General features: G+C 46.4%; 1 protein-coding gene across 2 annotated transcripts in view; it reads left to right on the top strand.

The window, feature by feature from the left end:
- The first annotated feature begins 6,291 nt into the window (after window positions 1–6,291).
- Window positions 6,292–24,239, top strand: part of TCF12 (transcription factor 12) — a 29,951-nt gene continuing 12,003 nt past the window's right edge. For both annotated transcript variants that reach the window (XM_010153948.1, XM_010153949.1), the window contains exons 1-8: window positions 6,292–6,392; window positions 7,491–7,630; window positions 7,949–8,093; window positions 9,716–9,780; window positions 13,820–13,898; window positions 18,437–18,510; window positions 19,407–19,478; window positions 20,186–20,392. In XM_010153948.1, the coding sequence (XP_010152250.1) occupies window positions 6,365–6,392; window positions 7,491–7,630; window positions 7,949–8,093; window positions 9,716–9,780; window positions 13,820–13,898; window positions 18,437–18,510; window positions 19,407–19,478; window positions 20,186–20,392 (810 nt within the window). In that variant the 5' untranslated portion in view covers window positions 6,292–6,364. The remainder of the gene's footprint in view (window positions 6,393–7,490; window positions 7,631–7,948; window positions 8,094–9,715; window positions 9,781–13,819; window positions 13,899–18,436; window positions 18,511–19,406; window positions 19,479–20,185; window positions 20,393–24,239) is intronic.

Raw genomic sequence — 24,239 nt, 5'->3', positions numbered from 1 at the left:
CCCCCCAACCTAGCTTGTATTGGGATTTTTTGGATATTGTTTTTGTTGAGAATTTTGAGTGTGAAAGGCTGTTTATAAACGTGTCCCTGTGCATGCATGTGCACATAGACGAGTACACACACAGAGGGGTGTGTGTATTTGGGGATATTTTGGTGGAGAAGATGCCTGTCACGCAGCCATCGGTCTCGGAGCAGAGAGGAGCGTTACTAGCGCTGTGTGATGCTTAGATGACACGACAGCAAGCCTTCCTGTAGCTGTTACCCAGTAAATAACGTCCATGTGAAATGTTTTCAGTTTGTAAATATTGGAGCAACCAGGTGCTAAAAAGAACGATTCAATTCTGCTTTTATTAGCACTGGGCCAGTTAGCGTAGAGGGAGAGAAGTACAATTAAAGCTGTTCTCTACCATATGCTGCCCACAGCAACTTAGACAAGGTCAAAGCTAACATTTGTAAGTCAGGACAAATATAAGATCATCTGGAAAATCTCTAGGGGTACATGGCTGTGGACACTGAATAAAGAGAGGTAGTAAACACTGGTCAGCTGGATTTCCCCCCCCCTCTCCTGTTCCTCGCCTCTCTCTTTCCCCTCCCCATCCCACTGAAGAGCGATGAGTTACGGTGCATCAGCCCAAGAGAGTTTCCCCTGCTCCGCTCCACTGGGTTGACCTGCCAATCTCCTGAGCAGCGGTCCCCTGCCAGAAGGGTGTCTTGTCTGCACCAAGCTTTATTGATGCTTGAAAGGGAAGGTTATGTCCATTTCCTTGGGCAAATGAAAGCGGCTAGGGATGGGATCAGGTGCTGTATTGCACGGATCTATATTTCTCAAAGTGTGGGCACCAAAGGGTAACACGCCCCTGTTTGCCCAGTGCGTTTGCTTTCATAATCACGTGCGTGTTGAAGTCCACTTGTAGCAATACAATAGTCTGTCGGAGGTACTGAGAATGCTCCCGAGTTCAGAGGGGAGGGAGACGACCGCAAAAGATGGCGTTGTGTCTGCTGCTGCAGGCTGGTGATGGGATCCCTGCCACAGCTACAGGGGCCTTCTGAGACACAGGGAACAGGTTAAGAAACTGGCGGGTTAGTTTCAACTTTTCCATTTTTGGTTTCCCTGAAATCCGAATTTAATGAGGCATTTTTGAAGGCTTAGTGTCCTTTAACAGTGTTGTTTGAAGAGTGTGGGGAAGAGATTTGCTTCAAAAATAAAATACTAAAAGCATCTTCAAGCACAATATACGTTTATTTTTCTGCTGCTGTTCCTGCTGCCTTACCTTCTCTTTCCTCCCCTCTCTGTCTCACACTACCATTTACAAAATAAAATCAAAAGAACAGGCTGAAAGGTTTCCATATACTGAAATAGGGATTTTTGTAAGTTTGCCTATCACTTTTTAACATGACGTTACAATTTGTCATTTCCTGGGGAAGAAGCTAGGAAGTACTTGGGCTGTGTCTCATTGCAGTAGGATTCTGCTTTTCAAAAATACCCAAATAGGCATGTATAGCATGCCTACGCTGCATAAACATTTATCTAACGTGGAATTCAGTCTAGCTACTGCAAGGAGTTTGAATTTTATGCCATCCTTAAAAATTGTGGTTGGATTTGCAGAGAAGGCTGACGCTCGGTTGTCTGAAAGGGGTGTTTTATTTTCATTCTGCATGCTGGGAAGAGGCTTGAAAATGGATGAACCTTTACAACTGGTATTGGAAACAAAGTATGATTGAGGATATGATATACTGATCTCGTGTACTAGGGCTCTTCGTTTTATCGTCTTGCTTAAATACCAGCTAAACAGGAATTTAGGGTGGGTTGTTTGGTGGCTGGTGTTTGGTGTTTTTTTTAATCTTTGGTCCTGCTGTGAAGAGGAGCATGGAAAACTATAGTTACTACTGGTCTTCATTCCTGAAGTTTTAGTGCCTGCTTTTGTTAGAAATATAATACACATGAAAACAAGTTTCCTTTTCCCAGAGCTGCCTTTCAGCAGAATTAGCTTGTGCCGCCAAAGCTGCAGATAATACGCTGTAAAAATTTTGCCACACGTACAAATCATTCATCAGTGAGCACTTGCTTAGTGCATGACTGATGCCGATGGAATGTAGGCACACTACTTAGCGGAGTTTACAAGCTACAGAATAGGCCATCCATCTCTGCTGGTTTCAGAAAGTTCTGTCTCCAGCAGCTTGATAAATATTTTCCTGAACTTCCAAGAATTGTTAATAACTAGGCTTAAATCCATAACATAATTCGTAAATCCATAGGCAGTATGCACGATGGGAGCCATGGTCTTGAGAAGGCATGAGCTCATCGGAAGTGAGGTCTGGTTGCTTTGTTGCTATTTTTTAATCTGCTTTTAACATTAATATTAAACATTGGTAAATATTTAAGAAATTGAAACAGATTACGGGAAAATTGCCTGAGAGGAAGTGTGCCAGCGGGAGGACCCTGTGTTGTCTGTCTTCAGTGCATTTATAGAATGAGGCTTGGAAGTGTTACTTAGCATAAAATTTGGGAAACCCTCATCTACCAATTAATGTTCACGTTATAGGCGCTTGTATTAGCAAACAGAAGCGCGCTGTGTAATCCTTTGATATGTTTTAGATATATCAGGTCCGTGCCACTGCCACGATAGTGTTCGTTAGGTATGTTAATCACCAGGGCAGATTTCGTGACTGGGTGATGTGTTTGTTTTGCTTAGGCCTGATGTAGTACAGATAATGTCTTCCAAGCTCTGTTCTGCAGCCAGCTCCCACCACTGCCCCTCAGCAATTATCTTGGTTGTCATCCTGCCTTTCCCACTGGAGAAACGTGAACCAGCTCAGGGTGTGGAAGAGACGGACGCGGGTCTCTGACTGGATGTCCTTTGCAACTCATTTGTCCCCTTTCCCTCTGCGGGAGCTACCTACCCCTCGGAAATGCTGCAGCGTCAGGATTGATGCGTACACTCTAGCACGGCTCTGAAAACGCCGACTCCTCCACTTGATAAGTCAAGTGAAAAAACTGGTTTTGGCATGCATTTATCGGAAGGGAACTTCCCATTCATAACGGGAGAGTGTTTTGCTTGTCAGCATGGCGACGCATCCGATGCCTTGGGGCGCAGCGCGTTGAAGGGGACTGGGAGATGGGCTCCTCTCTACCTGCTGGAGACAACCCTCTTGGGGGGACTGCAGACAGGCTGGCCTTTCAGCTGTGTTCCTTGTCTTAGTGGGAATGTCAGCCAGGAAAAACTGGTTTGCTGCTTCCTGGATGTCCCTGTTATCAGTTTAATAGCCAAGAGAGGCCGCCTCGAGCAGCCACGTCGCATTCCCAACTGCCTTGCTCGGCCTTTGCGGCAGAGCAAGCCCTTTGACTAGGGCACAGGCCGGGGGGGCTGCTGCTCAGCCAGGCAAGCCGCCTGCGGGCCAGAGCCGCAGAGCCTACGTCGTGCTGGATGGGGGTCCCAGCGCGTGTCGGGCTTTCGGGGTGAGCACACTGCTAGCCCTGGTACATCGCTCCCCGACTTACAAATAAAACTTCAACTTCTTTTTGATCGACCTTTTTATTTAAAACCTTTGTGTTTTGCGTCTCACGGACTTCAGGTTAATCTTAGTGTATTTTCTCCTCTGCTTTTACATTTTGTTTGTAGTAACACAGCATAAAAATTATGATTAGGTCATTAACCAGAAAAAAACCTGGCGCTCATCTGCAGGTGATCAGATGACATCAGAGGCCTGGTTTTAATTTGTGGGTAGTTCTGATTGTAACTAAAAGAGACTTGCTCCTTTTGTGGAATTGGCTGGCTATTTCCCCGCATCTGGAGTTAATGAAGTCTTTGAGACCACATCAGTTGTGTTTTGCCGCAAGAAGCCTTTGATCTGAAAAATCTAGACTGGCACAAGTGCAGCTTCATAACATTGCAGCGATGTTTTTGCAAGCTATAGTTAAGAAACCAAAACAAGCAGAAACTATATAAAGTTATGTGTCTGTGCTAGGACTTTCATGTAGCTGTTTGGAAGGGCCTCTTTTACGTTAATATAATTCATAACCTTTTTATTATGTTAATGGCTTGTACATATGTATCTGTGAATGAGACATTTGTAGGAGTGTTTCGGTTTCGTTTCCCTTTTGAGGTAGTGCTTAATCAGTTTTTAGAAATCACCCACTTACCTAAAATGCTCAAGTTTCAATGCGAAGCTTGTATTCACGGATCTCATTGATAACGTTGCAGTTTAAAAGAAGTACAATTCGTCATTGTGGGCGATTTTGCATTAATCAGCGTGCATCTCCCTGGCAGTTCTAAATGTCATAAAGCTTTGTTCCCACTGCTGTCCTGTGACAGTGATAGATGAGCCATCAGCTATAGCATATGCTGCGTTATTCTGCACAACAGAGAACTTGTAAATTAAGCCCAGTTTTGCCTAATATGTTTGCAGTCTTATGAGCGCGAGTATTTACAATTTGACAGAGTGACATTTCTGTTAAAATATGTCCGAGCTGTGGAATATACATGCGTTTATCGTAGACAGTAAATACATATGCACTGTTAACATTGCTTATAACGTATTGTCATTCTGTCACTCGGGTTTGGTAAGCATCTCAATTCTACTTTTTCCAAAAACTGATCGTTTGCAAGTAAAATACTGAACAAAATCTCCCCGAAAGGTTTGCTTTCTCTAAGAAAAAATCATTTATTTTGATAGAAACATGGTTAAAACAAGCATGCAACTGGAAGTTGTGCGTTTGCTGCTTGGCTCCTTTCCATCCGGTGCCTCTTTACCTGCCGCCCTTCTCATGACAGGGCGCGTACGGACAGCTGCGCCCTGCCTGGGTTCCTTGTGCTCTTCTCCCAGTTCCCATCCCGCAGTTGGCGTTACTTCACTGACAGGGCGTTGATGTCGGGCCGTCGCAGGGCGGTGGAGCGGTCCCTCGCTGTCCCAGCTGGCTGTCCGCAAGCGCATGCCCAGCTCTGCCCGCCGCAGAGCAGCAGTTGGGAGTGGGGAGGAGGGGTGTTGGTATGCAAACGGCGACGAGACTTGCCCGCTTGACTTTGCGAATATCCCTGTCGACAGTGCTTCTCTTCTGGCAACTTGGGCTTTTTTTTGTTGGCCGGCTTGGTTTTCCTGGCCCTGCTCTTGCTTGGTGAAGAGCAGCCCAGAGGGAGGGGGAGAGATGCCATGGTGGCGGAAAGCGTGTGTGCCCGTATTTACACGGGAAGGCATAGAAATCCTCACTTGGGCGTTTTAGGGCAGAATGCACTTTGTAAGTTGTGTTATGTGACCTTTAAAGTTTAAAATTATTAATACATGCGTTTATGAAGCCGTATGTGTTTACCAGTAAGGTGAATGATTAAAAATAAAGATGCCAAGTTTGTTATTTTGTAGCAAAGATGGTCTCGTGGTGTTCCATATTGATACACTTGGCTGCCACATTTGTTCACTTGCCTCTTTTTTTTTAATCTTTTTTCAACATACATCAGTCACGTTGCAATATTTGGTATATTGCCCAAAATGCTGGTATGAAGGAACAGCATCACCAACGGGCAGAGCCCTTGAGTCTCTGCGTATGGGCTTTGTTGGTTTGACCGACTTATTCCTGAACACGCTGCTGTTCATTCTTGGAGTCACTGCAGTGAAACACTTGTAATCCTTAGGGTTTCAACTTGCTAAGGAAATTCAGTGTTCTCAGCTGAGAAGGGTCCTTCCAGTGTGGTGCTGGTCTGGTAAGAGATGCTGGAGTGCTAGGCCAGCGTGGAAATCGTTTGCCCGATGTTGCAGTTGTAAGGTTGTTCTGGGGACTGGCGTTCGTGTGTTTTTGGTGGCTGCACAAAGGCGTGCAAGTCTCTGAATGGGTGATACAATGGCTGCCTTCAAATCTTTTCCTTTTGTCGCTGGATGTTCTTTTTTCTTTCTGATTGTTGGGGTGCCAGCTAATTAAATATTCAAACAGGCATACAGTTGTTTTAAAAGACAATTTGTTTGGGGCACCAGTTGTTTTATCTTGCTTTTTTATCTTCAGCAACAAGTCTGCGCGAGTCGTGCGCTCAGAAAGCAAAATCAGCATTCAGGCTTTTCTCGGGCCACCTGGCTGAGTTGGCACACCAGAAAGCGTGTTGTTGGGATCATTCTACTGTAGTTCCACTGTACTGTGGCAACTTGCTAAAAAGCAAATAAAACAAGGGCAACAAATGCTGCAGCTTGCTACACTGTTCTTTTTTTATTTGTGCTTTGTACGTGTGCCTGTGTGCGGTTACGGGTTCTTTCATGCGCAGCGCCCGCGTGTTACTGACCTGCTTTTATTGCTCCCCCACATCTAGGTGTATGCGCCATCCCCGAGTTCTGATGATTTCAACAGAGAATCGCCCAGTTACCCGTCTCCCAAGCCACCAAGCAGTATGTTTGCTAGCACTTTCTTTATGCAAGGTGGGTAGAAGGACTTCCTGGGTACATGTCGCTTGTCTTGCAGGTAGAAATGTGCCGTGAGCTGGGTGAATGAGGGAGTGTAGAGGTAACATACTGCGCTCGAGCCTGTGATTCGCGTTTTATGTACTTCTAAAACAGTTAGATGAAGGGAGCTGTCTGTTGATTTAAAGTTTTTCTCATGACATTAATTGCTGACTGAAATTTAAGGGATTATACACCAGGCCAGATGGACAGAATCCCCCACCCTTTGATTTGTAGGGGCTTCAGAGCAGCACACTGGAGTGATAGAGAAAAAATGAGGTGAGGGCTTCTTGCCTGTTCTGGAATTTGACTGTACAATATCAGCTAACAGTCTTCAGTTCTCAAATGCTCGTGTATCCAGCCTGCCAAAAAAAGGGGCTTTGCCTTGCGCAAAACGAGAGCAGAATTCATTTCCTCCGCCTCGCGTCATACCATTAGCTCGTGCTGTAGTCAGATGGGGTTTTGGAGCCTATTGAAAGCACAGTCTCCCAGAACAGGAATTTACAGAGCTCTTCAGCTTGCGCTACAGAAGGAAAACTGCATTGACACGTGGGTTTAAGGCTTATGTAACGTAGTCATTTCAGTTGCTGAAATCTGTTGGAATGAAATGTTTTCATGTTTTTATGGTACTGAGGTATTTTAGACTGTAAATTGCTTGTTTTAGGTTAATCGACGTTTTGTGCTGTGTTTATGATGAGCTCTGTGTAGCCAAATTTCTCTCCCCACCACCCCTTTTTTATTATTTCTTTCAGTCTGGAATTTTTATCAACCTTCTTGATATAAATCTGGCCTAACTGAAGGTCTGTGTAATTAGCAGGAGTACTTGGTATTTTCTCAGCTGTGGCTGGATTGTATTTCAGCTATAAAGCCGCTGTTGGTTTTTTAGGTTTTTTATAAATATAGCAACAGTGTGGTGGCATGAAAATAGACGCGGCAGGAACTGGTCACCCTTTCCCTGCTGATGTGAGCTGAGCAGCTGAATTAGGTGTTCTTTTGTAGAGGAAAGTAGTACTTGATATTCTTCTTCATTAAATGTATTTTTCTTGATTTCTTTTTTTTTATTAAAACCCAAAAAAGATGGGACCCACAATTCTTCTGACCTCTGGAGTTCATCCAATGGCATGAGCCAGCCTGGCTACGGTGGGATGCTGGGAGGTTCCTCGTCCCACATGTCCCAGTCGGGCAGTTACGGCAGCCTGCACACACATGACCGTTTGGTAAGATACGCGGCACAGATGAACACCTTTGTACTGGTTTATGGGATCTGACTTAGGAGAATTGATGTCTTGTTTGCTGCTCATGTATGTCAGTTAAAAGCCCACCTGTCAGAAGTCACAAACTTACTGTATTGAGCTTACATCCTTTTATTTGTCTGTTGCATAAATAAAAACCTGTGGCTGTGTAGTGGTCTGTTCACAGGATGGAGGAGTCCCTTTCTTTAATAAAGAGCTGGGTGTTGTATATTTGGTCTCTTAAAGTATCAACACTCGTTTCAAGGCTACCTAATGTCCTGTGTCTGTTTCTCTTCTCTCCAGAGCTACCCCCCGCATTCAGTCTCACCTACAGATATAAATGCCAGTCTTCCTCCAATGTCTAGCTTCCATCGTGGCAGTACCAGCAGTTCACCTTACGTAGCTGCCTCACACACTCCACCTGTCAATGGATCGGATAATATTCTGGGTAAAAACTTCTTCCTGCCTTTTTTCTTTAATTTTACAAGAAAATTAAACTTAAGGACACACCAGATAACTTAGGGGATGCTTGTAGATCAGGGATACCGCACTGCTGTGACATGCCCCATCCCTGGAAGTGTTCAAGGCCAGGCTGGATGAAGCTTTGAGCAACCTGGTCTAGTGCAAGGTGTCCCTGCCTGTGGCGGGGGGGTTGGAACTAGATGATCTTTAAGGTCCCTTCCAACCCAAACCATTCCATGATTCTATGATTTTTGTCCTCGGTGTGGCTGAGGTGAGGCAGATTCATTTGCAGTCAGCTTAAGACTCAGCCTAAGCCAACGCTGCGGAGATGGTAACTAACGTGATGGCAGTTACCCTTCCGTGGTTCAGCGTATGCCTACGTTCCCATAGGGGGTTCTGGTGTTGCGGTGTTGGGAGCTGCCGTATCACCAAGGTACTGTGCCGGAGCCAGGCAGGCAGGCTGCTTCTTGGGGAGCTTGATAAACTGGATTGTAAATTCCTCTCTTAACTGATTTTGAGATTACTGAGTAGCCAGTGTGGTGACTGGTTCAGCCTCTTCCAGGCTTACCTAGCAAGCGTGAAATACAGGAGGATCATCTGTTCCTTGCACGTGTCTGAACATCGTAGGACTTGGACGTAGACGCCCATTGTCAGTCTGACGCGATTTGCGTGTAGCTTTGTTTTAAGTGAGCAGAATTTAGTCAGGGTGACTATATTGACTTTGATTTGGGAGCCTGTTTTACACTCGGATCATTAATCAGATCCTAGTTAATGAGTCTGCATGGGAAATCAAGGCTGGAAAATCTAAGTTTGGTAACAAACTTGAAACAGTGAGGTTGCAGGAATTGGGTTTCTGATGCGAATGGCTTACACGGCTTACATTGACGTGAAGTGCGTTTTTTTGGCATTAGAAGTTGATAGTTGGAGGAAGGAGATCCAGTTTTAAAGGGTCTGTCTACAGTAAAGCAGATACGTCAGAGGGTTCCGGTCCTTTCCGTGTTTCCAATTGGTAGGGCGTCAGACCTCCTCCCGCCCTGGTGGCGTGCGGGGCAGAGGGGCACGCGCAGCTGCTGGCTTGCAGCTGAGAGCTGGGCGACTGAGCTTGGCGGGGGGGAGCTGCCCAGGGAGTTCCCAAAGTGAAGATGAGGGTACAACACGGGGAGTTAGAACAGGGGGGCAGGAAGGCACAGGAGGAACTGCTCAGCGCGTTTGGTGCTAACAGTTAATGAAACGTGTAGCACTTTGGTGACAACCGTTTAGAAATAAGCTGCCATAATTTTCTGGAGTTTTTTCCACATCTTGTTACAACTGCTCTGTGATTCTAGGGAATAATTTCAGTCTCTCTTTTCTAACTGCTTTCACTTGTTGGTCCTTAAGTTATCATGGTGATACTGTGTTTGGCTTTAAAGAGGAGAGCATGTAAATTTAAATCTAATAGTTTTAATTCAATTTTTAAGTATAATGAGGACTGAATCTGTTGACGCTGACTTCCTCAGCATATCTGTTCAAGAAGTGGTTGCTCAGCTGTGCGTGACAAATAAAATAACAAAACTAAATCAAACTTCAGCTCTTTAAAAATCTGTGTTTGGTTTGCTCTCCACGTTACAGGAAACAGAGGAAATGGTGCTGGAAGCTCGCAGACAGGTGATGCGCTTGGAAAGGCATTGGCATCTGTAAGTAGCAGCTAGAATATTCAGACCTGAAAGACTGATTCTGGTCACCGCATCCATTATTTATGTGCTCACCCATTTTATAGTATCAAATCTGGAGTTTTCACGTAGGAAGTTAAAATAATGTCCTAGGATACAATGACATGTACTGACTTTGTAAGGGCAGGTGTGGTTTAGCAAGTTGTTTAGACAAAGTACAAGATAATCATTATGAGTTTAGGGTTTGCTGTTATTTTGCTTTTCCCCTCGCAGTGTTTTAGTTCAAGTCAAATATTTTCAACGTTACTCTCAGAGCAGATCCTGCCTCAGGGTTTAAAATGTTTTCTCAGTGGCCTTATAAAACTGAGAGGGTTTGAGTGCTGTGTTGTAGAGCTGTAACTTACAGAACAACCTTCCGAATGCTGCGTATGCGTGAAGTCCGAACGCCGCAGCGATGTAGATAATGCAGAACATGGCAGGTGTCTCCGGTCTGCTCTGAGCTCTGTTTGCACGTGTGTGCGTTCGGCAGGTAGTTTTGCATTCGTGCAGCCTGATGTGCCTTTTGTAAAACAGCAATGGATGCAGTAGAGCAGAAATGTCAGTCAGGAGTGGTGGCTGGGGGGACGCTTTCTGTTTCTTGTACGTAGCAAACAGGGAGACCAAGTCTGATTGAAAAGAGAGAAATGGCCACTTCACAGCCCCGAAGGACTGTTCCTGGGTTGGATTCAGTGCCCCTCTCCTCGAACCAGCCAGCGCAACTGTGCGTGCTCGTGCAGATCCTGTTACCCCTGCATCCCTCCGAGGGTCCTGTGTTAAAAGACTGCCAGATCTGATAAAGTCTGTAATGTCCATATTGGGTAGGAGAACTCTGACCTACTGGCTCTGAGGAGAAAAATGTTGTCCCTGTTGCTTTTGGGGATTCAGCAAGTAGATAACAATTTACAAGTCCCGGGGGAAGTTAACGTTCTCTTTTTTTGTCTGTTTGAGACCTGTCAGAAAAGAACTGGGGTCGTTCTGACTCCTAGGAATAGCAGTGCTTGCATACTTCAGGCTGTTGGCTTCTCCGCAGATGAATTGGGGTGCCTGCTGTTCTGCACCCTGACCAGAGTGTCTGCTGGGAGTCTGACACGCTGGCCAGTTACACCGGCGGGGCTCCCTGACGTTCTCCTCCGTGCTCCTTTTCAAAATGATTTTCTTGTCCTTTCAGGTGTGTGTGCCTAAGTTAAGAGACCCAGGCTGATATTTTGAGGAAAAACTCTAAATATATTGCGAGTGGAAGTCAGGGCAGAAATGTTTAATCTAACTGGTGGGTGGGCTCTGGTTGTCATAGAAACTTGTTTCTGTCATCCCATGTTGTTGCTTGGCAGGAGCAGCCAGGTCATTCCATAAATCATTTCTGTCATAGCTGATGGTGATGCATTCCATCTGCTCTATCAGTGCATGCCATAGTCTGCACACTTCAAATCCCTCGCCTCATCCATCTGCTTCCCCCGCACCCCGCGCGCACCCAGCACGCTTCTCGCGCTCGTTCGGCAAGGAGCACCGCTCGCGGAGGAAGGCGCTCGCTCCTGCCTGCGAAGCTAGCGCGCAGATCCGGGTGGCTAGTCAGCCAAGAATGGTCTTCTGTTTGAACAAAGTTTTATTTCAGTACTGGGATCGCCTTGACGGGGTTTTTTTCCTCCCCTAAGATGACGCTGCATGCCTTTCTGTTAGGATTTGAAACGCTACTGCTGCAACTGTTGAGAGGAATTTCTAGTCCTAAATTCTGTTGATGTACATCTCACAATAGGCCTTTCATGTGCGAAACATCAGAGGATACAACATTTGTTCTTCAGTTGAGGTATTAAAGCCCATACAGAATAGTATGTGATTAAACATGTAAGGCCAGATAATACATTTGCAAAGGTTCTTTTATTTTAGGTTTAAGCCTGGATAATTGTGGTCTTAATCTCAGGGTAGGCAAGAAAGAGAATTGTACATGAAAGTATTTACACAAAGTTCCCAAAGCCCTGTGGATTATGCATTAGTTTGGATAATGAACTAGTATAGATAGAAAGAAAAGAAAATCTGGGTATTCGTGCCATTTCTAATGTGTTTCCCTGAACATTTGCCAAACAATAACCCTTTAAGATTGTGCCCATGGAGGGTTATATGGCAGGAGAAACATCTGGTTTATTTCATTGCCTAATGCCAAATCAAAACACTTGGCCTTTAATTTAGAGGAGATCAAACAGGAGGACTGTTTAACTTTGTTGATTATATCAGACCTCTTTGTGATAACTTATGTTTTGATTCCTACCTCGAACTGGGGTAAAGGCCTTTGTACCGTCTGGGTAGTTAAATAGCCACTGGTCCCCTCACAAAAGAAAAGAAAATGTAGGGAAGTTGACTTCTAAAAGTAATTCATGAATTAAGTTTCTTTGTTGCTTTAGACTCAATAACATTAGCATAACAAAGCCTAACTGAAATGTACACTGTAGTGTTTAAAAAATTGGACTAACAGCTCCGAGCTTTGGCTCTGCAGGCTCTCAATTGTGGGGCTTTTGTCTGAGAGCCTTTTCATTAGACCCTGGCATATTGGCACCCCGCTGATTGGAATGGACCATGACTGATAGGAGGAGGAGCCTCATTTGTTGCAGTAAAATGAGTCATGTTACCGTTTAAGCCTGGCAGAAGGTGTCAGGGCTGTTCATCATTGGTCATTTAACAGCGCAGCGGCCGGGACTGCATGCAGAATGAGTTCTGACCCCGGGTTTTCCCTGTGGCTTTGCATTAATGCAGGTCTTCTCTTCTGAGAAATTACAGCAAAACAACATGGGCAGGTAGAGCGGTGGAAAACGACTGGTTTTGAAGGAAACTTCATGGCCTTTGTTCTGACACCATCCTCATTCTGTAGCTTCTCTGTCCCGAACTCTCTACTGTTCCCATTCTGACACCCAAGACTTATTTTTGTAGTGATCCGCAGTGCATGAATTTCCTACAGGGGTCTGAGGTAGTTTGTTCTTTTAAATCTGTTTTTCGTTCTAGCATGTATGGAAAAGAGTGGGTATTTCCATTAGGGAACCGGTGGCCTCTTCTAAGGGAAGACTGTGATAGGCCGGGAAGGAGCCTGCGGAGTCCTGGTTTTGTCGGTTCAGATAATACTCCCTCAACTTCACCGAGGCCCAGCGTATTGTTGGCCAAATGCTGACGCGTGGCGCTGTCTGCGCGCGGAGGCATCACCGCACCGCTGGTGAAGGTTTCTTTTTAACAGCAGTCTGATGACTGACAAACCCTGGTCTCTGCTAAGGGAAAACAGGTTTGAACTGATGGGCCTATAAAATACGTTCTGAACTCCATAGTCAGCCTCGACACCTACTCAGTTCCCTTCGCAAAACGAAGTTTCCGAGGATCTGGATGTTAAGTTTTAATTAAAGCTTTAAGCATTGTCTGTTTTTATAAAGACTTTTGAAGTACATTGATAGGAAGGAATGAACTGTTGCAAGTTGAGGCATAGTACCTTAAGGGAGCAATTGATAGCGAAATACAAGAGAAAAATGGTGTGTGGTGCAGTTTTCAGCTGGTTTTTGTGTGGTAGGTACCAACAGTAACCAGAGCTGAATGCTTCCTCGGGGTTTTCTCCTGCGACGGGTTAGTTCCCAGAAGATAGCATGTGTTGACTGCTAAAATGTTTTATCTCTCTCAAGTTTGGGAAGTCATTGTTCCTCCGCATTTTCCTGACGCTTGGTTTGTTACAATAATCTGTGTGCTGTTCTCCTACACCCACCGCTCCCCTTCAGTGATAAAAAGGCCGTAATTGCTGCTGCTGTTACAAGAAGGAAGATCAGTTATACTTGTGTCGCTATCGAATACAGGCTCTGCTTATTTTGACAGCTGCTTGAAAGTGAAAGTTCTCTGGATGCTTTTAGAGCCTTGAGTGTAACAAAGCAGAGCTGCAGATCAAGTTGGGGGTTTTTTATCAGTCCAGCATCAAGAGTGACGATTGAAACAGAGTCCTAATAGCTGGTTTTTTTCTGTGTGTTCTGACATGTATTGATACACGATCTCTTTCGTCTGTTGTTAGATTTATTCTCCTGATCATACCAGCAGTAGTTTTCCATCGAATCCATCGACACCGGTTGGGTCACCATCACCTCTTACAGGTAGAGATTAGCCATTTGTCTAACATGCTTGTTGTTTTGAAAACGTCCTGTTCGGGATCACAGCGGAGTCCGCAGTAGCTTCCTCGCGTAACTGCCTCTGTTTTGTTTGTTTGTTTCCGTTGTGCTAAACGCAGCTGTAGAAATCCAGGTTCTTCACCGTTTTGTTACGAGCATTCGCTTAAATCCTGGCACCTGGCTTTGGGAATTAGCTTGTTACAGTGATTTTTTGCAAACCTTGAATGACCGTATCGTACCGCAGCCCTAAAGGTACCTGCCCAGACTGTACCCTTGGAGAGGAGTAAGTGCAGTTCGCTTGGGGGTTGCTTTTGGAAAGCTGTCTGTTAAAACCCTGCGGCAGCCTTCGGCGACAAGCGCAGCAGATGCGTGCTGCCGCTGATGAAAGTGCGGTGGGCTGTGAGACTGTCCGGTTTTACACAGCGTAGCTTCATTCCTCTCTCCCCTGAATGCCCTCTTTCTGTGGGAGAAGCATGTCTGGCATCTTTCGAAACAAGCGCTGTGCACTGCAGGCACCTCTGTCACCTGTGCTTTGTGTGTTGGTCCGTGGATGTGGGAAGAAGCATTCCAGCGTGGAGATGAACTGTGGGCAGCTGCCTACAGCTATTAGCGGGTAGTGCAGCTCTCACAGACACTGTGGCCTCAGCTGTCTAGTAAAAGTTGAACAGCTGTTCTCCATATAGAGAGGCCCGTGAAAGCTCCATTGACTTAAATTTGTTGTTTAACAAAGAACTAGAATTACAAGCAAGATGATGTAACTTTAACCCTGTTCTTTCCCCTAGTGCGGTTTGGTAAATTATTTAGCGTTTATACAACAGTCTGGTTTCCCCTTCTTTGTTGTCTGATGTGTCCCCGCAGACTCCTGGCTGTTGGTCACTTGTTTGCGGGGCTGCTTTGGTGTTCGTAAGGAACCAGGAGTAACGTGCAGTGGAAGGTGTGCAGGGTGGGGCCAGCTGCCGCCTGCATCCGTAAATTCCTCACGTTAGCGCACGCAGAGCGCGCTCGCGTGCGTTGTGAGTGAGTGGGCAGGTTTATGTACGCAGTGTCGCTCAGACGGGCAGCGTTCGTGCTTCGCTCACGTTGGCTGGGCGCTGTGCTGGTGTTCTGGGGACTTAGTGGGTTTCTGGGTGTCTGACAGGGCGTACCTGAGCGGCTGTTCTGGGCCTTTTGTGTCTGTAACGGAACAGCCGTGTTGAATTGAGCAGTGACGGGTCTAATGGGGTTTTGATTCGGTGAGTACAGTTGGCAGAACACGTTTTGTGTATCCTTGTTGTACCAAAAAGGCAGGTCAGACCAGGTCACCACTTCTGTTTCCGTTTTACCATCAAAGCGGGTAGCGCAGAGAGCACTGTGGCTGGGGAAAAGTAGTTCTGATGGCCCTGAGCATTTCAGGTTTTAAAGATCCCACTTGGAGTTCCCCGAGTAGACACCACACCGGGTTCTGTAAGCATGAAAGCGCTAGCTGACTTCTGGAGTCAGGATACAAATTTGAGGTCCCTGAAGTGTGAGTTTTCCCTCTGTGGTCGATGACTCTCTGTTGGGACCTGTATCGAGTGTCGAGCTCTCCACAGCTCGCGCTTTGGTGTGCCCTCCTCAGCCTGGATCTGTGGCTTAGGCAGTAGCATGTCCAGGGAAGGAATATTGAAACCCATCTCAGGTGCAAACTTAGCATCTGCCTCCCAATTACACCACCCCTGCCCCGCCCCCTTCAATTCCAGTGATACAGAATTTATCAAGCCTCTGGTAAATTGCTCCGGTAGTTAATTACCTTCGTTTATGAATCTGGACTTTTATCTTTACTCCCAGATGAGTCACTAAGAACACAGTGAAGCACAATGTGAAGTCATTACTACTATATTTATTGCTTTTTATGCCCCTGGTAGCCATTTTCTGTCCTGACCCAAAAAGTTATTGCGGATAAAACAAATGTTTTATGTGTACTAAAATAATATATTTTGGGGCATTTTAGCCTTCATTGTGATTTTCCTCGTTTGCAGTTAGCTGTGTGCTTGTTTAGCATTCTTATTATTACAGATCTGACTAAGTCATGACTTTCCTATCCTTGAGTGGTGAATCACAGTAGGAGCACTCGGTCTGCATGGGGAGGGAACGACATCGGGGGACGCTGCAGCCTGTCAGCCCCTGGTTGGCTGGCTGGCTGTTACCTGACTGGATAAGGGCTGACAGCATCTTTTTTAGTGACTGCAGTGAGAGCTGCGAGAGGAACGTGATGAAACCTCCCAGGCTGCGTGAGACAAGAGTGTGACTCTTCTTCCCCCTGCCCTTCTTTCATTTCTGGTGGGGTGACCCTGCCCAGCGAGTAGCTGCTCCCACGGTGACTGTCTGCGTGTACGTGGAGTTTCCAGACGGATCCGAATGGTGGGCACCTCGCAGAATCCTCCTCCTGGGATCAGAGGTTCCAGGGTGTTCGGTGGGTTCTGGGGATGCCAAAGCAGCCCTCCGCCAACTCCGAGGCAGGGTGTGTTTGAAAGGGGAGTCAGGGGATTAGTGCTGGGGAGACTCGAGAGTAGGAACAATACCGCAGTGATTACTGTCCCTGACCCCTGTAAATCCCAACACTCGCCGGGCTTATTTGGTTTTTTCCTGCTGCTGCGCGGGCGCTGCACTAAAAGCTGCAGTTGTTAATTGCAGGGCTTGCGGTGCCAGCCTGCTTTTTAGTGTAATTGGTGGATTTCAGGCACAAACTCGGGGGGTGGGGGATGAGAGAGCAGGAAATCGGAGCCATCTGGCAACCTGCGCAGACATGGGGATGAGCGTGGCACTGCTCGGAAAGAGCAGGAGCACCAGCCATGCTAGAGGTGCGCCTGGAAAGCGCAGGTTGGGCGTGGGTGGGTGAGAGGAGGAGTTGGGCGTTCCCTCCCCCCTTTTCCTATTGTCTCCCTTGGGAGAAGTCCCACTCTGAGTTTTAAGGAAATAGTACCTTTCTGCCTTAAAACCAACCCAAGCTTGTCCGAGTGGGCTCCGGCTGCCTCTCTGTTCCCCATCCGGCTGATGCTGCTGGAGGAAGCGGGGTGCTCAGGCCTGCGGTGGGGAGCCCTCGCTGGTGCCGTGGCTGTGGTCGGGTCTCTGAAGCCGGAGCTGTGCGCAGATACGGGTCGAGGCCCTGCGCTAAGCCACAGTAGCCCGACGTCCTTTCATTAACGCTTTGCGAGATGAGTGGGACTCCAAGCGTTGTTCCCAAGGTCAGGAATGACAGTAATTTAGAGGGAGACTGCGGATCCAGACCCAGAGTAGCTGTGTGAAGTGAAAATTGGTAACTGTCAGCTTACTGATGTTGTTGTATTTTCAAAGAGAATTCCAGCATGGTTATGGCAGCTCTGGGCTTTTATGGAATTGGAGATAGTTTATTTTTTTTTAATTAGAAAGGAAATATTTAGGTACTTTAATGGCTCTGCAAGCTGTACCCTTTTTGTTAAATAAAACCCTTTCCTTCGGAGGTAACTACTTGCAGCTCTCTGAACAAAGGAACTGTAATGTTATTAAACCTTTTCCCAGTTTTCCAGACGTACAGCTCTGGCTGTTATTGAAAGAACAAGCCCACGGGCTCTTCCTTTAATGAGCTGCTTTGGATTGCATGTCCATAATTTATTAATGTAATTGCTGTATTATTACATCTGTATGGCTGAAAGGAAGCTGTCTCTAATGGACGTAGGATTTCATGCCGCGTCTTTATGAAAGGTGCGTTATTCGTTGGTGAGGAAAAGGCACGTTGTGGTACCGGAGGCTGTTTTAAAAGTACTGCTTCATTCATTACTGCATCTCGCCTCTGACGGTTCCGAAATTCCGCGGGGCGGTCGGGAGCGGCTCTCTGCGATCAGCAGGGACGTGTGCTTGCATCCCCGGCGTATGGGCGATGCGGGTCCCGCTCTCCGTTGGTTGCACCGTGATTCTGCAGCCGCGAGTCTGCCTCGACTGTGTCTGCGGGAACAGATGGGAGTAACGGAGGTGTAGCTGTACTCCACCAAAGCCGGAATGCCTTTCGTTCTAAAGCGGTCTGGTGTAGACCCAGAAAAGGCCAAGTTTGTAGATCTAGTTTTAAGTTGTCTTATTCAGTAGAAAGGTGTCATAAAAATGATTTTTCCAGTTATTCAGTGTCTGTTTGTCTTTCAATATTTTTGTTGTGTATTTCAACACTGTTGAAGCTGTGCCTACCTCTGCTGAGCGTTATCCGAAGAAGACACGGTTCCGTGATCTTTCTGTGCTGACCCTAGCAGAGGCAGGTATTTCAGATACGGTCTGGGTGTCTGCTTTTTTGAGGCTGAAGTCCTCGGAGGGTGTCACTGCTCTGTCATCGTTCATGTCTGTAGCCATACAGGTGCCAGGATATAGAGGCTGTGCCCCAGCGAGGCAGAATGAGGGGAGTTGTCTCCCTCGGTGCGTACCCGCATGCGAGCTCACCTTTACGCGGAACGCTCCGGGTTTAATCGTGGTGGGAAATCCTGTGCCTCTGCTTCCCGCTTGCGCTGCCGAAAGCTGTGCGTTAACCTAGATGATTTTGACAGGTGCCAGTCAGTGGTCTAGGAGCGGAGGACAAGCCCCCTCATCTCCAAACTATGAGAACTCTCTACACTCCTTGGTAAGAACCGCTGAAAGCGACGTCGCGCTCCGTCCCGGCGGGCTGGCGGCTTGGTTTTGTGTAACTCCGCATGTCATTAAAGGGAACAGTGGGATAGCATTACAAATGAATCCTCTGCTAACAAATGGCCTGTGCGCTGGAACAATATGAGACGTGCAGGGTGTGTCTTTCGCCATCTGTTCCTTGGGCATCAGGCGTCAGCGCTGAGGACAGCTGGTGCTAAAGCGCTGTTACGAGATTCTGGTACCTTTTCACAAATCCACAGCTAATGCTTCTCCCAAGTTCAGCCAGGAGGAAAGATAAAGACTTCATGCCTCCGCATTTACTCGGCCCTCTCTCCCTGCAACGGTGGTCTCCTGGGCTTGTTTTCGTTCCACTGTCACTAATGTATTTTATTTGTTATTGGGGAATGTTCGTTTACTAATTAATGAAGCGTCTTGCAGAGAGACAGACAGGAAATGCTCTACAGCCATGCGAATTTCCTTCTTCGGAAGACTCGGCCGAGGATTTCGGTTACTGGCTTCTTTCTTAATGTCTGATACAGCATCGGGAAGGGAAGGGGGGAAGTTTGAGGGCAGGTTTTGATTTCCTGTTAATATTTCTAGTTTCCACAGATGTAATTTCATTTTTCTGTCTGACAAGAAGGAGTTTAAGCTAAACCAGTTTTCTTCAGTACGTTTGCCGTTAAATGTTATTGATTTGTACATCTCCGAATCCTAACGTAACTGCAGTGGTAAATAAATATTAGACTTTTCTTATCTTAAGGTAATCAGATCTCTGTGGCATTAACTTGACTAACAATGTTTTGCTGACATGCACATCAGCTGTTTCCTCACCTCTTTTTTGAATTAATCTTAACCTGTGCTTTGCTTCCTGTTCTGTCTTGACTTTGCCAGAAAAATCGAGTTGAACAGCAACTTCACGAGCATTTGCAAGATGCGATGTCCTTCTTAAAGGATGTCTGTGAGGTACTGTTTCACTTTAGATGGTGCCTTTTTGTGTTTCCACTAATGCTTCCTTCGCATTCCCCATTAAAAACTTAAATTAGTGTAGCCTGTGACCCATCTTCTGACTTGGACATTCTGCTCTTTCAGTTTCTGCAGAGCTGCAGTGTCACAATTAGTTTTGCTTTGGGGTTGTTTTTTATTTTGTTTTGGTTTTTTTAAAGGAAAGTAATTTTAAGACAGACTTTTCTGCAGTAACATACAGAACTCGCTTTTTTTCTCTCCGAAATGTCTGTTTACAGATCCATTTGAGACAACGGTACCCTAAAGTTTTGTCCAGTTTTTCATAATCCAGGTCCTCAAAAAGCCACTACGTGGTGAGGCTGGTGTTATGGTCCTTCTCTCTCGCCCTGTACTAGGTAGCTTGTTTTGTAGCACTTCCTTTTTTCTTGTTCATGCCATGTAATAGAAGCTGAGTAACATTAACCTTATAATAAGCTTCACCTTAAAAGCTGCCACCTATTTGTGGAATGAATGCTATCTGCAGCAAAATCTCCAGATATCTTTTCTTTTTCCTGTTTGTTTGTAGTGCTGGTAGGTGCTTTCTAAGTCTTTTGATACCGCATTTCATCTTCTGCCTTTAATAGCTCCGAGGTAGAACCCGTTAGGGTACGGCGCGTCGGCAGAGTCGGTCGGTAATGGCTGTTGCTGTCCCTCTTGCACCCCAACAGCAGTCTCGGATGGAGGACCGCTTGGACAGGCTCGATGATGCCATTCACGTACTACGAAATCACGCTGTGGGGCCTTCCACGAGCCTATCCGGTGGCCATGGCGACATACATAGTTTATTGGGACCATCCCACAACGGGCCGATTGGAAGCCTGAACTCAAATTATGGAGCATCCAGCCTTGTCACAACCAACAGACAAGCATCGATGGTAATGATATCTTTTTTTCAGCGTGTCTGTGTTTATGCAGAGATTGCAGGTGGCGCACTTGAAGTCTTGTAGAGCCTGGTGAGGTAGAACTGGGCGGTAAGGTTAATCTTTATTGGGAAGAAACCACTCGGGATCCTCGAGGAGGAGAGGATGGCAGGCGGCTTGCACCTGCTGTGGGTTCCCAATCAGAGGGTTGGGGTGGGGATGGGCAGAAAGGAGGGGGAGGAGGAAGATGGGAAAACTTAGACTTTGGCCTGGTCAGTGGCCCATAAAATCCTGCTGTGACCATATGCAGAAAGCTGAAACTTTCTGCTGAGAGCATTTCAGCTTATACATGCATTTTTTCCAGATGTGTAATAATTGGCAGAACAGTTTTCTCCTTGAAATGGTGAATAGGGAGACTGAATGGGAAAAGCAGTCAAGAAGGACTGGATTTCAAGTGTTCTGGTCTGGAAAAGCTGTTTATTGTAAATCTGAACTAGTCTTCAATAGCAGATGCTGGCAGAGGACTGGGAGGAAGCTGTTGGAATGTGGAACCATAGTGTGCGCAGGCTCAAAATTGAAACTTTTTTCTAAATGAAAAGGAGTTTGAGCACAGCTGTAGCGTAAGTAACAATGAAGAGGAAACAACTTGGAGATTAATCCCCAAGAAGAGTGCCATAATTCAATCCATCTCTTGGTTTCTTTAAAAACGTGAACGGTTCTGAAAACATGTCGTGGAGCTTTTCACAGATCAGAAATACGTTAAAAGGGTTACATGCTAAACGGAATCTATTTGGAGCATTGCTCACTTCCCTTCTCCTTCCTTTTCATTCTTTCCTTCTCCAAAAATGCTTAAAGGGAAAAGAGCTTTTTAAAACATGCTTATTTTAGTGGTGCCATGTGGTTGCATGTTTACAGCGTAATTTTAAAGGCCAGTTACATGCTGTGAAATTTTCTGTTATAAAACAGATTCACAGCTGGGTTCTGTGTGATCAAGGCAAAATTTCACCTATCATCAAAATAATTAGGTACCCCGATTGCTGAAGGGTTTGTATTCTATAAACCAGAATTAGTTCCAGGCTCTCCCATTCGCACGTCACGCATCCATTTATATTAATTTCAGAACCACTGCAGTAAACATCAAAAAGAACTGGTCGCTTTCCATGAGCTGCATGTGTCGGGGGGCTTTTGGGGAGGGGGCGCTTTCCAGGCACATACGCGGCTTTAGGTTTGCGTACAAGTCTGCGGGTACTTTCCGTAATGGAGGGAGGGGTGCGCACGCACTCCAGCATTTTCGACACTCTCCCCTATTCAGTATTTAAAGAATGTTCCGGGGAGGTTTTACAGTGTTCTGGGTGGACTACAGTTCAGTCATGCAACAGCAAACGCTCTCCCCTGGCTCTTCGTGAGGGGGGCTTAGGTGAGTGACTGCCATTGCAGTGACGGGGTGGTTGCGTAGGCGACTTGTGGAGCCTTCCTGTCCTGCTGAGCCAGACGCGGTCCAAGGCAGGTAGGGCCAGACTCTGCTGAAAACTCTGCTTCTCTTTTAGTCTGAGCTGTGATAAACCCTTTATCAACTCATTTTTGATCAAAGTAGTTGCCACTGGAAAGGGACTCTCCCAACTGAATGAAGGTTCCTCAGTCTGCTGTCCGTTAATGTAGCTGTGCAACGTCAGTGTAATACAGACTTGGTTTGTCATCTGCTCTGACTGAAAGATGCTTCCGCTCTGTTAGAGATCAGCTCAGAACAGGACTCTGTATTTCATCCTCCCCCGGGGGAAGCAAGCTGGCGCATCAGCTTGGGCTTCCAAAGTGAGGCAGCTGAAGCATTTCTTGGACTCACCTTGAATTTGTTACCTCAGGATAGTTGGCTTCAGCCGGAGGCATCCTGTCACAGCCTTGCCCGCTCCCCAGAGCGTGCACTTGGTCATCGTATGCAACTGCAGAGCTCGGCAGGACTTAGGAGGGAGTCCTGAAATAGGCCCAGGGCAGAGGGTGGCACATCTGGCAGCAGGGAAGTGATGGGTTTAGCAGTGAAGGCGAGGTGCCAGTAATGCCCCCCCAGGAGGTGTAACTCTTACGCTGTGCAACCATCAGTTGGTTCAATCTGTACCTACTTACCCTTTGTTTTTCTTGAAGTAGTACACGCAGGAGAGAGGCGACGCGTCTCTCAACCTGCACTGAAGGTCTGGGCTCTGTTCAGGAATTGAACACTGCTTTTCTTGAGAGAACCTCCATGAAATTCGAAGACAACAATGAGTACTGGCTAATGCTGAGAAATGCCAGCACTGATAAGGGTGTTTGCCTGGTTTGGTTTGATGTGCTTATGGGGTTTTTTGGTCAAGAAATGGTCATTGGGATTCAGCACTAAATGAACCCTCCTTGTCAAGGGCGGGGGTAATCTTTGCACAAAACACTTTTGTTCTTTAGGGGGAAAAAAAAAAAAAACAAGAAAAAAAAAACCCAGAAAAAATGTAAATTGAATTTCCCTTGAAGAAGATGATCTTGGCAGAAGGAGCTAGGAAATGAGTAATTTAACTCCTTTTTATGTAATTAGTGTAACCAGACATGGTTTTATTTTAACATTTGCTTAATTTTTGAGCCAGTTTTATTTTAAAACTCTAGTTGACTTCATTTCCTGCTCGCTCTGAATGGTCTTGTTTTCTTTTTAGCTGGGCTGGCCATTAGACTTACTCCAATAGATTTTTTTAATATCTCAGACTCATCAAATATTTGCTAAGTGGCCTTTGAAGTTGATTTCTATTTTATTTCATGTATTATTGAAAAGTTAAGAAGTAATACTCCTTTTGTTCTTATTCAAGCTGCTTTTTATTTGTCATTGTAATACAAGGGAAAAAGAACAGCCTGAATTGATTAAAAATAAATAAATAAAAGGCCTGGAAACTCAGTTAAGGATGAAACTGAATCTTTAAGTCACAGGGCTTTTTCCAGGTAGAGTAGGAATCTAAGGAAAGTGGTGATCTCCCTCTTTCTGCCCCGGCTCTGCTGCAGTGGAAAAGCAGGGAAGGGCAGTTGCAGCTGCCCTGCCGACACCAAGCCCTGCTCTTGCTCCAAGCCCTTCCAGCAGCAGTGCTCCTCCACGGAGACTGCTCCCACTGAACTGCTCCCACTGAACTGCTCGGAGCTGTCTGAAGCGTAAACATTTGGTTCCAAAGCGATGTTTTAATTGTGCTCACCTTAGTTGAAATGTTAATGACCAGCCAGAATGGCTTGAGAAGTGCATTTATTTGTTATTTGTAGGCTTAGGTAGGTCCTGGGGCACATATGAACGAAGAGTGCTGGTTATTTTTTCCCTAGTTCTTAATTTTTTTTCTACTTCTTAAAAGTTTTTATGGCTCATAATTCAAAATTAACCATCAAGCTGAGGTGCAGAACCAGGGCTAAGGTGTCGTTTCCCTCGGGCCACTCCCGGTTCTGCCTGCTGGGGTGCCCTCGCGTGCTTTGCCTCGTTTGTATTTTGCTGCCAGAAACTCCCACGGGGGTTTCCGGTTTCAGGTACCAAACGTTATCACTTAAAGCAGCTGAACCAAGTTGGGCACCCCTGTTTCTTTAGGGTTTAGTCTGAGCGTGGCTGCAGATTGTCCTGCGTGGGAGTCGGCCTTGAACTGCGTGACAGTAACCAAAGGTTCACCTGGCAAAAGGCAACCTGGCGCCTTAGCGCGGGATGCTCTTTGCCGCAGCCCGGGGGTGCCCCGGCCGGCGGGCGCGGGCAGCTGTTTGCTCATGCGGGTCCGGGGGGAAGAGGGGGCCGCAGCATCAGGCCGGAAGCACTGGGGTCACGAGGGGGAGCTCTGCCCGCTGAGGAGCGCTGCCCCAGCCGGGCACTGCCAGGCGGGGAGGGCAG

The sequence above is a fragment of the Eurypyga helias genome, unplaced genomic scaffold (genome assembly GCF_000690775.1).
Source record: "Eurypyga helias isolate BGI_N326 unplaced genomic scaffold, ASM69077v1 scaffold10946, whole genome shotgun sequence".
NCBI classification, from domain to species: Eukaryota; Metazoa; Chordata; class Aves; order Eurypygiformes; family Eurypygidae; genus Eurypyga; species Eurypyga helias.
The sequence above is the reverse complement of the archived record's forward strand: the minus strand, read 5'-3'. Positions and strand labels throughout refer to the sequence as shown.